The sequence below is a fragment of the Pagrus pagrus genome (genome assembly GCF_965226575.1).
Source record: "Pagrus pagrus genome assembly, chromosome: 3".
Lineage (NCBI taxonomy): Eukaryota > Metazoa > Chordata > Actinopteri > Spariformes > Sparidae > Pagrus > Pagrus pagrus.
Window position 1 is genome coordinate 9,821,700 of NC_140187.1, and position 13,365 is coordinate 9,835,064.

Sequence of the window (13,365 nt, forward strand, 5' to 3'; positions counted from 1 at the left end):
CAGATGATAACATTAAAGGTGATGACTAATCAAAGGGAAGGTTGTGAGATGTGGTGCAAAAATGAAAGCGTTTATTTCTTCAGCAATTACCAGAAAGTAATAGATAAGTTAAAAAAGAAACTGAAAAGTGCAGACAGCATAAGACATAAGGTGATTAATTCCTGAGAAATAGAGTGGTGTGCTTCTTCGTTTCCAACCCAGAAAAAATAATTACTGAAGAGACAAAGTCAAGAACAAAAGACCAAAATCAGAGCGCTGTTGCATTGCACCAAAATATGCAATCTGCTCTTAGAAATGTTCATAAAAAGGCCATATTGTGAAATAATAGATGCAAATGTTTAGTGCGTTTAAAGCTCAGAGAGGGAAAACTTGCTGTGTATCATGATGTACCTACACCAGTTAATTTCTACAGAATGTCACTGCAAATGGTTCTTATTTTTGTGTTGTAACGGAGATGTTAGTGCTCATTTTTCCATTCAAGGTCCACATGTTGCTGTAGGGCACTCTCTGGTCCAGGACCTGTAACAGGAAGACACGACAATTCCTCACCAGCAGAACACTGAAAGTGATATGAGCCTGAGTAAATGTTTTTTAGCTGAACTTACCGTCAGAATCCACGTTGACTTTCAGGTTCGCCAGTCTGGACACAATGTCGTCTTCTCCTTCTGCGTCTCTGAAGTCAAATCCAGTGTAACCCTTCTCGTTCACACAGTAGCTGATGAACCTGCGAAAGAATAACCACAGATTTATTAAATCTAGACGAAAAGCTTATTGTGTAATAAGCTCCAGAACTGTTACTAAATAGAGCTTGTGTTGAGGTTGTTTTGTCAACTGCAGTGTCCGGGGTCAAGAATGCACTTTCAATCTCAATAATCACGTTTCAACACAAGACTCTTAACTCTGAAAGAATACTCTTGTTGTTTTCTTCTCATCTGCGTCAAAAATGTCGCTTTGCCTTACTTCTTCCAGGTGGAGTCCTTGTTGAGGATCACTGGGTTTCCTACGACTATCAACAGGGACCTGGCTCTGGTCACGGCCACGTTGAATCTCTGCAAAGTAGATCGATACAAATAAAGGTCCGAAAGATTCAGATAAACATATTAAAGATCCTGCTGGTTTTGTCATCACTGTATATCAGGAGGAAGGATCAAACAGACCTTTTCATTTGAGAGGAATCCAATGTTGAAGTCTTCGTCCATTTTGACGTAGTGGAGGCTGCTGCGGACGGTAGACACCATGATGATCTTCCTCTCTTGTCCCTGAAACTCCTCCACTGACCCCACCTGATGGAAAGAAGGAGATATGTTAGCAAAAATACCAAATGTGATGTCTATTAATATATATATGTGTATATATTTGTGACAAAGACAACTTTTCTTATTCAATAACACTTATTTTAACTGATTATGTGCTGAAGAGACTTTAAACAAACAGCCTTGAATTTCTTTCAGAGCAACAAACGAGATGAGGTGATGCAGGTTAATGTTTTTACCTTGAGCTCGGTGAGATTGCTCCATCGTTTCAGAGCTGAGGCAGACTTCAGGGCCTTTGTGATTTTCTCCACCTGTTAGAAAAGTAGGCATTTTCACAGATGTCTTGTTAAAACTATTCACACACATCTCTAAAAACACAAGCAGCAGGTTGACTCACTTGTTTCCTGTAGGGGGCGATTATGCCAATGTCCTTTGGAGAAAGTTTGGGGAGCCCCTTCTTTCCTTGTGTCTCCATCAGCTTGGTGAGGTAGTCGACCAGGACTTCAATCTCAGACACGTTGAAGAAAGACGGACTGTTGGCTTCTCTCTCGTCTTTGCCCATCACCCCGTGGAAGATCAGTGGGAAACCCTGTAGTGATGTGACAGTTATACAGTTATATGTTATCCCTGTGGTGATTTGTGAATTTAAGGAACTCTCAGCAGTTAGTATTGCAATTCCATGAAGTTGGGGGACTTCCGAGAGACAAACTGGCAACAAAGTGGTCAAAATCAGTCTAATAGAGGCGGAAATATCCTGAATTTATGTCCCTGAGGCAGAGCTGCACAAAGTGGGGCCCGCAGGCCACAGCTGGCCTACCATAAGGTTCAACTTGGACTGGCAGATGTTTCTAGCAAAAACAATTTGGAAATAATTTTGGAAAAATTTATAATGTTAATGCTGTTTTATGTTTTGTGTTGTGACGTACAGATATTCTTTAAATTTGTGGGATCCCTAATTGTTAATAATCTTTTTTTAATAGTCTCAGCGTGGCAGACATTGACACTTCTCACAGGAAGTCTGTAAATTAAGCAAACTCAGGATCCTTGGGACCATTTTGCATCCTTATAATACAAAACAATACAGTACAATAGTTACTCGCTTGTGATCCGTGGGCCACTGTTAAGTGTCAGTTTTGGTCCTCAATGGCAAAACATTTGGGCACCGCTGCCACAATGCAACTAAATAGCATCTTTTGATTTATCTGTGACTATTAAAGAAACGTTGACTTGAGATTCCCTTTAACGGGTCTATAAATAAACTGTATTTTGTTCCGAATGGTTTGCTGTGTATTAGGATGATATAAGTATTATGATTATTTCAGAAGTTTTGAAAGGTTAAAAACCTTTTTGGGGAGGTATTCCCAGTTGCAGTAGGCCTCGCGATCCCACTGGTCTGCGAACACCTGCAGTTCGTTCTCATAGAACATCTCATTGGGGATTTTCAGAATGGCAGCATGAGACCTGAGAGAAGAAAGGGATGAAAAAAAAACAAACATGAAAAACAGAAAAAGCTTTAATCAAAACAGCAGCTAACTGTGACAAGCAAAATGGAGGCGACAACTGAAAGACGCACCTGTAGTTTCGCAGCAGTTTGGTGACAAAGCGGGTGTCGAAGTGTCCGGAGTCTGTGCTTTTCTGATATAAAGGGTTATCCCTCATCAGTCTCTCCAGCAGAGAAAGCCCTGCAGATCATCATAGTCACAGTAATTCAATTAAAGCCTTGAATCATGTGGATAAGTCAAGACGCAATGAACAGCAGAAGCAACACTTAATTTATCCAACAGCTTTATCAGTAAAAATAAGTTAAACAGTGCAATAATTACTACCATCAGCCTTAGTCACACTTCACTAGTATTACGTCAGGACCTCAAGTAAGTTGTAATAATTGAGGGAGAAGTCTGTGATCTTAATCTGCCATGTCCGTAATTTTTTCCATAAAAATTCCACCATTTATTATGATAATAAAAGTCCTGTGCAAATGTTGGTGATTCTGGGTCTTCTTTCTTTTGAAACATGTTTTCTGTTATTAAATAACTGAACAAGTAAGACATTTGATTGCAGCTCTTGTTGCACAGCAGTCAACAGCTGTTCTCTGAGATCGGCTACACTGATGTTTAAAAGTGCTAACAAAGAAGGGTGAGAGCAACAAAAGGCTGTCATTAGGGGTCGACGGATGTGGCTTTTTCAGGGCCGATACCGATTATTAGAAGTCAAGGAGACTGAAAACCGATATTCATATGTAGTTAAAATGAAACTCTTTGTGTCAAAGTAGCACATTTTAAAATTGTTTTTTTCTATCAGCAATCTGACGGAAAAATTGCTGATACCAATTATCGGAAAATGCTGAATATCGGCCACGATAATCGTCCAGGGCCAATAATCGGTCTACCCGTAGTTGACATATTCAAGTAAATCCACAAAGCATCTTTTAAATTATCTAAACAAGCTGCAAATGTGTATTTATAACTGTAATGCATGCATAAAGTGGGCATTTTAGACGGAGCCTTGACATTGGTATAGTGGCAGTAAATACGTGTAAAATACGGACCTTGGTTATCCCACATGAATGCGCCACATGGAACACAAACGTGGAGTGGTAATTTATACATAAATAAATCACACCGGGTCCCCTGGTAATACCAGTCCACAGCTAATAGGGCTATAGTGTGCAACAGAATACATCAGGTTATAAAAATGTAATCCTCGTCTCACCAAGTCCATACTGCAGCGCAATAGGTGATCGAAGGATCGGTCCCAGCTGCTTGGGATCTCCTGCAAGCACCAGCTGACCCTCCCGTGCACTGAGCAGACCTGTGAAACAAAGTGACCGTCCAACCAATTAGTAACAAGTTTCACCACGGGTTGAGCTCTTACAAGCTTACACAGTAAGACCACTTGAGGTGCAAAAAAAAGGTTTGCAGAAAAAGCCACAAAAATGGAGTTACGAATGCTAAGACAATCCTGAACTCCACATTCCTCACATGCCTGCTCAGGTCACAGGGCGTGCACACTGATGAGGCCATTGGATCAAGTTCTTTACAATGATCGGGGTGAAATCTGTTCAGTGTTTCACAGCCAGTAGACCTTCTTCTAACCCGGTATATTCTGTTCTGTTCATTCAGCACTTACCTGCGACAGTGATGACACACTCTGGCTCCACTGCCTGGCCTCCTTCATCCACAAACACATGGGTAAAATGGCCGACTGGGATTCCTCCAGACACCAGTCTAAAAACAGAAACACACATCAGAAACTTTACTTCAGTAATATGTAAGTGCAACACGGCTCATGCTGTGTAACGCTAAAGAATTATGAAAATACTGAATAGTTACTGTATATGCGAGCAACCTACCTGCCAGCTGAGATCAAAGTTGTAACTACGACTGTGTATTTCATCAGACTTCCTTTATGTGGAAACACGAAACTTTCTCTTCCCTCGTCCCAGTTACAATGTTTCTGGAAGAGCCAAAAGATAAATCGACACGTAAGAAAAATACAAACTATCAAAACAAACGTGACAGATTTTTCATCCATCCTTAAAGTACCTGAATGCGTCTGTCTCAGTATCTTCTCTTATAATTATTTATTCATATTCGGCACATTTGCTTAAACTGGCATTGCTTTTACAACAATGCCTTTGACTATATACTCGTTACACATTCTATGAACTGGATTATCATGACCTTAGTTTAATGAAGATCAAGTTATTAAAAGCTCAAATGTGCTTGGAGACGATTCACCACCAATAAGACAAAACCAGATTATCCCATGGGGTGTAAAACTGTTAGCTGATGCTCACCAGCAGGCTCTTGGGGACAGTTCTTGGGTCTCGGCTGCTGGCGTACATACGGTAAACCCGATGAGGATCCATGTGCACCATCAGCCTCTCACAGAGGAGGTCACAGGCACTGTTTGAAGGTGCGCAGGCGAGGATGTGGACTGACGGGTCTGCCTTGCTGACCTGAAAATGTGAGCCAAGGAAAATTCATTCTTATAATTACTGACACATCACACTGATGCTTTTTAGTTGCTGTACAAATAGTGTCAGGTGGTTGGTTTTGGTATGAACGTATGCATTTTGCAAGCAACATAAAAGAATACATAATTAAAACAACTCATTAGGTCAGTTATGAGTTGAACTGGACCGGCATAGTCTATGAGTTGATTTTGTTTGATCATTTCATCAGTTTACGCATTAAAATTGTTTGGAAGGAAATATTATGCCCACGTTATCTTTACATTTACAGCAATTGTGGAAAATTAGGTATCCTTTTTGAGGCCGCTTCTTCTTGAGTTGATGAGCAGCTTCCTGTGAAAACCCACACATTATATATATATAAAAAAAGTTTATACTTCAGATCTACAATCAAAGATAGTTACGATACAAACAAAAAGACTTTAACGATCAAATCTGCTACTTCAAGACTGACATTTGACTGACGTGGCGTCTTGGTGGCAACCGAACAACCCAGCAACTGTAAATGTATTTTTGTTTCTGAGTCACATGTTGGTCAAATCTGGCTGTCAGGTGGAAATATGTGACATGGCCTTTTTGACTCATCCACTTCAACCAACGCCAAAAAGCACAGACAAAACACAGAAATCCCCAACTCTGGCAGACAGTCTGGTGTTTGGACTGCGATTAAAATTATTTTCATTCTCAAAAAATCTGCATATTATTTTCTGGACTGATAGTTCGGTCTTCACTTTACAGTTTGTAAAGCCCACTGAGGCAATGTGATTGTGGCTTTTGGCTATATAAATAAATTGATTTGATTTTGAACGGTAAAAATGGAAATCATAATATCCTAGAACGCAGGGCGGCCTCTTCACAAATGTTGTTTAGTCCCAGAAACATACTAAAACCTAAAAATATTCCATTTACTATGATGTAAGGCCCCGAAAAGTAGTAAATCTTCACGCTGAAGAAGCCAAAGCCAGAGACGAAATACAGCACATCTTGAACATTTAATACCTGATTCATGGCCTCAACCAGAGTGATTGTCTTTCCAGTTCCAGGGGGCCCAAACACAAGATGAGGAGCGGGCTTTGATGATCCGGCTACGATGCGCTGGACAGCCGCATGTTGCTGCGGGTTGTTTTCCAGCTGACTGTTGAACATCCTGAATGTGACAATGGATTTGTGAAACACTTTAAGTAAAAAAATGTGGAGCAGAGGCTAAAAATAGAGGTGAAACTAATCTGTTAAATAAAGCAAAACAATCCAAATGTGAGGATGAAATTTGTATCTGTGTCCCTGTCACTGATGAGGAGATGCAGGTTTGTTATAACAGTGAACTTTGTCTGGTATATGTAGGAGATAAGGCTTTGTATGCAAGTCCTCGGCCAACATAATCCCCCATGTTTTACTGCATCCACTTGAGGCAAAATTATGGCATTAAACCAAAGAACAGAATCCCCTCCTGTTAGTACAATATGGTGGACGAGTGCCCAGACAGAACAGAGGCGAAGGCTGCTGAGAAACACACACTCATCATTCAGTTCACACACTCTTTTCAGCAATGCCAGACAGCTGCTGCAACAAATACAAGACACACAGTACTTTAAGGGTTCTGTATGCATTTTCTTCACGTGTAATGACCACCAGACCTGAGTTTGGGCATGGGGAGACTAGCCGCTGCTGCACCAGATGGGAACAGCACCTCTTCGAGTTCATGTTTTGCTGCCAAGTCCAAAGCGCGATGCTGCAGCTTCAAGGGGTACCGGTTGAGAGTAAACTCCACATCGAACTTCATGTTGCTGATAAAAATGTCCAACAGCCTGAAACAGCAGTGGAGTGTGAGAGGATGCTGTGAGTTCGATTCTTTATTTATGGTTAGAGACATAATAGAAAATTTATCTTGTGATAATCCATTTTTTTAAAACATTTTTTAGACTAAACATTAATCGATTAATCGCCATCATAATAATAAGATTAATTGCTCATGAAAAGTAAACTTAATCCAGCTCTTACTGCTTCGAAAAGCCCAGCTTCACGCTATCCAGCTCCACCCTGTGAACATATCCATTGTACACAGTGATCGGCTCGACCTTGTCCACAGACTTGTGCACCCTCAGACAATCTCCACGGAGTACAGATGGTCGATTCTCAGCAACTCCGGGAACCTGTTGGAGAATACAAATGTTGACCTTCTTTCTGCTCTGCTGTGTTTTTATTCCTTTCCCAACACATTTAAAGATTTTACTGATTACTTTTCAGGCTTGTCATAGTCTCAATCCCAACAACATCTCTGACCTCTTAGTACGGTATCTTGAGATCCTCAGGCAGAGGTCTTCTGTCTGTCTGGTCTCCTTTAGGTCCCTTCTTAAAACATTCACACTCTTACTGCTCTTAGCCTGTCCTAATTTTGCTTTTTTAATGTTCTCTATCAGTGTTCAGTTTTTTATGTTTGTATTTATTGAATTTTTCCGTCATTGTGAAGCACTAACAAGGATTTGTGCTCTATAAAGATGATTATTATTATAATTTCAGATCACCGAGCTCACAATAGACCAGCGGGCTTCCAGAGGATTCTCAGCATATAGAGATGGTATAACATCATACAAAGGGAGCAGGGAAAAGAGTTGTCATCGCAACGCATTGACTTTCCATTGCTGCTATTCAAAACAGTTCATGTACACTGTGAGGATTTCTTACTCTGAGTCTGAGCAGTTTTTTGTTGCTCTTCTCTTGAGTCATGGTTTGCTCGAGGAGGTCATACTTCTTGATGTCCCACTCCATCTGTAGCTCTTCCAGGTGTAGCAGGAGGTGAAATCGATGAGGGTACGTCTTCATCTTTAAAGAAGAGTCCAGAAGACCCCTGGACATACAGTACACATACAAACACTGTGATGACCAGAAAAGACTTCACCGATAAAACTGATAAATAACTAAGTCGTCGTCTCACTTCACGGATGGGAAGCTCCGCCCGGCAGCCGCGGGGTCCTCCATCATTCGTTTAGCCACGTCCTTTAGGTATGCTGGGCACTCGTATTCTGCTAATCTCACCGGCATCTTTGGAGGCTTGGCGACAGAACTGCAGAGAGGAACAAAACACAAACACATCATGATTGTTATCAGCATGAATAAAACACAATTTCAGGAACCGCTCTGGGTCCATTTGTTGATCAATTTCAATTACACATGAAGGAAATTGCTTCAACCAGCTCCCAAATCAAACATTTGCACTGAAATCTGTCATCATGGATTTCCTGCTGCTGGGGGGAAATATTTGTACTCATTCAATTTGGAGATAGTAAAACACTGCTCTGCATTTATCTGTAACCCTTGCACTCATATTACATTGCCAGACTCACAATGCACAGTTAAAAGACTTGGATCATGGATCAGAACCAGAGATATCTTCGTTTTTAAATACACACATTCCTTTTCTTTATCCAAACCTGATGCCTAATTACCCACAATGGAGAATCAAGTGTCTTATGCAAGTAGCAGCTAGTGTAGCCTCAAGCTGCTAGCCTCAAACAGAGACGAGGACCGGCTGCAGAGGTCTGGTGAGCTCACTTACTTTTCTAACTTCCCACACAGATCTTTTTTTTCATTTTATCTTCATCCCCAGCCGACGCTGTGTTAATCAGAATTCAATAAACTTCACATAACCTATTTAATATAACCTGTAGTACTCTTTCACTCTAAATGGGACTAGAGGTTGAGACCATAAACTTGTTAGGAAACAGTTTACTGAGGTTATAAATCAAGTGAGAGGTAGGCTCATTTTCTCATAAGCTCTCATTAGATGACATTTAATGTACTTCCACTTTTCACTTTTTTAGACCTGGTAAAATGTATGGCGTTCTCTCCTTTAATAACCAGGCAAACAAGGGCATTTCTTTTCTTAGACTGGTCAGTTCTTACTTCTCAGGAGGGACCCCATCCACTATCACGAGGTTGGCAGCCTTGTATCTGCCCCTCTGAAATGGTTTGTAAGGAGACACGGGCCCCAGCTCCACCGCCAGAGGGGTGCTGGCTAACGCTTCCACCTCCCGCACGATGCAAAAGGGTGCAGATCCTGGCAGATCCGGGCAGAACTCAAAGTACAACGTGGCAGGAAAATATCCAAAGTGGTTGAGCTTGTACCGAACCAGAACCTCATAGCTTTCTCCTGTGAGAGACAGAAGAAGCCACGGGAGGAGCTGTGAGCATTAATCATCTCTTCGGTGTTTTTTGTCAACGAAAACAGAAAGGAGGAGTGTTCTCACCAGGACAGAGGAACAGTGGACAGGCTCTGGTGACTCTCCTCTCATCCTCCAGAGTGAAACAGCGCATCTTGTGCAGGGCAGTGTAGTAGGTGAAGTGGATGCAGATGGTGCCCTTGTTTAGGATGTGGAACCTGAGGATGAACGACTCCCTCAGACGTTCCACAGTGAACTGAACTTTTCCATTTTGCCCCACGGGATCTGAAGTGATCTGAATGCCCCACTTGTCAGCCGTCAACTTTTTCCTGCGAGGGAGAAAGGCATGATCAGTAAACTGCAGCGTTTACACCTGTAAGGCTTGTAACTGTCAGAGGGAAGGCGAGTACATCTTGGTGGTCATCACCCATCCCCGACTTCTCCCTCTTTCATCTCGCCATAAGGCAGCCCAGAGAGACAAGGACTGTTGTCTCTCTGGGCTGTCTAATATCAAATTAAATTGACATATTACTGGGTACTGAATTTTATTTGAATCCAATTATTTCTCTTCAATAATTTTTATCTATATCTATATATAGTTTTTATCTTTAATACTGTTCACATTTTTCATGATATTGTGCGTAGATTTTTTATAAGCATCTATTTTCATGTCGACATCTATTTTTATGCCGACCTGCAGAGACTGATACCGAGCTTGGACGAAAGGCGAGGTGGATATTGAACAAATCTCCAACAATCTATCAACACGTACAGACAGGCGACCGTTCATTCTCACATTCACTCCTCAGGGCAGTTTAGCATGCATGTCTTTTACATCTGGAGACACCCACGTGGGTGGAAAAAGATGCAAACTCTGCACAGGAATGCACCAGTGGACCAGCAAGTTTGAACCCACAACTTTTGTGGAAAAGAAATCTTCACCAGGACCAGATGGGTTCAGACCTCTGACCACACAACCCGTAGAGACAAACAGACTCAAACAGTCTTCAGAGTTCAGGGACGATTATTAGGCTTTATTGCACAAAAGCAGGGACAATGAAACCAAGGTGTGTGTGTGACACACAGTGGCACTCCTCTGTCATGTGGCAGAACGGACATTAGACCCAATTAGTAAAATTTTATGGCAACAGTCATGGAAAATATTACAACATTATACAGAGAGCACACTGAAAGAAACCTACCTGTTCGCCTTTAACTTGCCGAGGATTTCCGCAGCCAGCTTTTTCTTGGGGGTCACAGGGGTCGCAGGGGTCGAGGGGGCAGAGGAGGACGAGGGTTTAGGAGTCTTAGCTGTCTTCTGAGGGCCAGAGCCGGGGCTGGGACTGTGTGGCTGTGGCTGAGGGGCCCGGGGCCTCCTCCACTGATCATAGCACACTTGAACCTACGGCAGAGATTAAAAAATAGCATCATACGTCCTCATTTTGTTTCTGTGTCTCCTTCCTTCCAGCAAAATAACACAAAACACGTCCAGTCATGTTCCTACTAGGGGGATGACAGCTCTGCTTACCTGAGGTTTGACATTTATGAAGAGCTTGTCCTTTGTTGCGAAGGCTTTGTTGAATGTCAAAAGTGCAAATACAACATTGGAGAAATTGGGGTCTTTTCTTCCTTCTCTGTGGACATAAACATACAGAGTTGGAGTATTACACACAGCCCAGTGTGATAGCTGCATGTAACACACACACACTTGTTTTAACAGCCTACCTGCCCCTGAACTCAGAGTTGTAGATGTCACGAAGTTCCTTCTTGTTGGTGATTGACACTCTGCCTCCCAGAAATTCAATGAAGTCCAGTCCGGATTGAAGATTTGATTTCAGCGACATGTTGACGTGTTACAGGCCGCTGCTGTTGACTCTGGACTGACTCCGATGAGGAAGTTCACCGGCTGACTCACTATCAACCTCCTGAAGCATTAATGTTGTTTCTGTTGTGAATGCAGCGCTGGGACGGTGTGGACATGGCAACATGTTACGTATTTTTACGCGACTTATGCGCATATTCGCAGTGTGGCAGTTTCACTTTTACGTTGCCGTCGAGCTCTCATTCATTTTGACGTGTAAAAATGTCGATTAAACGATGTATGAATCGACTGAGTCGTGCAGTTTAGCGCAAAATCCCAGCTGATGGACGCTTGCTAACGGTCGCAGTCAGGGAGCGTCTACAATTATGTGACGCCGAAAAAAGCGAAAACCCATCGGCGAAAAAATAAATAAAATACCTCTTCACCGAACAACTTTAGTACGAAGTCTTCTGTTTTTAAAACCTAAAGTTTAGACGAAGTTCAAATTTACCTACACGTTTTATAAGCAGACTACAATAGCATCCTCAGTCATGTTTTTGTTGACACTCCCTAAGCTGTAGCGCATCACCAGCAGGGCAGCTCCAGGGTAAAGTCATGTTTTTCAAATAATGAATTTAAAAATACAATATTTTATAGTTGCTAAATTATATTAAATCTCACGCCAATTAAAGGATGAGTAATGTGATTTGGCACTATTATTTTTTTCATTATCAACTTATCTTTTTTTGATTGTTAAATAAATAAATTGTTAAATAAATTCTTCATATTGTTTTTTTTTTTTTTGTATGAACTACAGAGATGATTCATTGGTAATCAAAAGTGCAGCTGCAACTAACTGTTATTATTTTATCAACTGATGATATTTTCTCTATTAATCTCTATAAACATCAGAAATAAGTCCAAAAATACCTATAACAATTTTCAAGAGCAAAGAGCGAATTAAAAGCAACATTATGTAACACTGCAACATCAGTGTTACACTCAGAAACTGCGGGGGATGCTAAAGTGCAAAAAATAAAAATTAAATGGCCAGTTTGAACATAATGTTGCTTTGATATTTAGAGTCATTAATTATTATTTATTAATTATATTAATTTTGTGTCTGACCATCAGTCCAAAACCGAAATACAGCCTATTCCGGTACTCTAAAACAAGAAAAATCAGAGTCCTCAAACTGGACAGGACTAAGCAAATATTTGGTAATCAGTATGATTTCAGAGTAATCAATCATCAAAATAGTTGCTGGTTTTTTCAATGAATCGACTACAACTTATTATTTTAGCTCTAATCAAAATTCAGTAGGAATATAATCATAATTCATAACTACATAGAGTATTATATAACATCATTCACATACCTGGTTATGGACAGTAAACATAAATATGTAGCTAAGACGGGTGTAATGTACCAAATGCAGTATTCAGTGACGAGCATATCCCAATGTAATTTGTTCTGCATGACATGGCTGAATTCAGGCCTGCATGTGCTGTACTGATAATGCAGCTGCCAAACATGATCCCCAAAACATTACGGACATTAAAGGTGCACGATGCAATTTTTTTCAAGCCTATAAATAAACAAAGAGAGAGAACTTCCAACACATGGAATAACTGTTAATACTTTAAATGTGCAATATGCAAGAATTACCCACCTCTTGACTTCATACTGCAAACAAATTGGGTGTGACACATCAGAGTAACCAAGAATTGCTTGCACATTTAGTTTCCACTAGCTTGATAGCTCAGTTAGCCATGCAGTTCGTGATTCAGACTGGGAGCTTGTAGTGGTGTTATGAGAATGGATGGGCCATGGTTAACTGGTTAGCATATTAGCTTCAGTAGCTATCTCATCAACACAGCATGTAGACATAATCTTTAAAGTCTTATGTTTACATTTGTATTTGTTAGGATTTAAGCAAAATCAGCTTGCATTTTGAGTTGTGGTAGGGTAAGTTAAATATATATTCTGCAAATTGCATCTCACTACAATATGCTCTTGTACCAGGTATGTAAAGTCAAATTAAAAAAAAATTAAAAAAAACAAATAGGAAAAAATAAAACTCCTCCTCAGATTCGATAACCTGCTTCAAAAGCAAAGATACCCAGAAGAAAACATCGGCTGCTCAGGCTCTCTAAAAGAAAAAAGCCATTCATTTCA

General features: G+C 40.8%; 1 protein-coding gene across 1 annotated transcript; it reads right to left on the reverse strand.

Annotated features, from left to right (window-relative positions):
* Positions 1-49: 49 nt before the first annotated feature.
* On the reverse strand, positions 50-11,866 carry mov10a (Mov10 RNA helicase a). Its single transcript, XM_084348978.1, has 22 exons — positions 11,112-11,866; positions 10,915-11,020; positions 10,589-10,788; positions 9,474-9,715; positions 9,130-9,376; positions 8,162-8,290; positions 7,912-8,074; positions 7,228-7,379; positions 6,864-7,034; positions 6,229-6,376; positions 5,053-5,214; positions 4,606-4,709; positions 4,383-4,480; positions 3,966-4,064; positions 2,827-2,935; positions 2,597-2,714; positions 1,651-1,842; positions 1,493-1,564; positions 1,158-1,283; positions 961-1,049; positions 606-724; positions 50-519 (listed from the first exon to the last, which is right to left on the reverse strand). Exons 1-22 carry the CDS (start codon positions 11,228-11,230, stop codon positions 458-460), a joined length of 3,027 nt encoding a protein of 1,008 aa, XP_084205104.1. The 5' UTR covers positions 11,231-11,866; the 3' UTR covers positions 50-457.
* Positions 11,867-13,365: the final 1,499 nt, after the last annotated feature.

What these genes read in the sequence shown, in the direction of transcription:
- mov10a (XM_084348978.1), bottom strand. Translation starts at nt 11,230, where the DNA reads ATGTCGCTGAAATCAAATCTTCAATCCGGACTGGACTTCATTGAATTT. An exon ending in AAGCTGGGCTTTTCGAAGCA is followed by an intron (nt 7,035 to 7,227) that starts GTAAGAGCTGGA and finishes CTGCTGTTTCAG; the next exon opens with GCTGTTGGACATTTTTATCA. An exon ending in GATTCCTCTCAAATGAAAAG is followed by an intron (nt 1,050 to 1,157) that starts GTCTGTTTGATC and finishes TCTACTTTGCAG; the next exon opens with AGATTCAACGTGGCCGTGAC.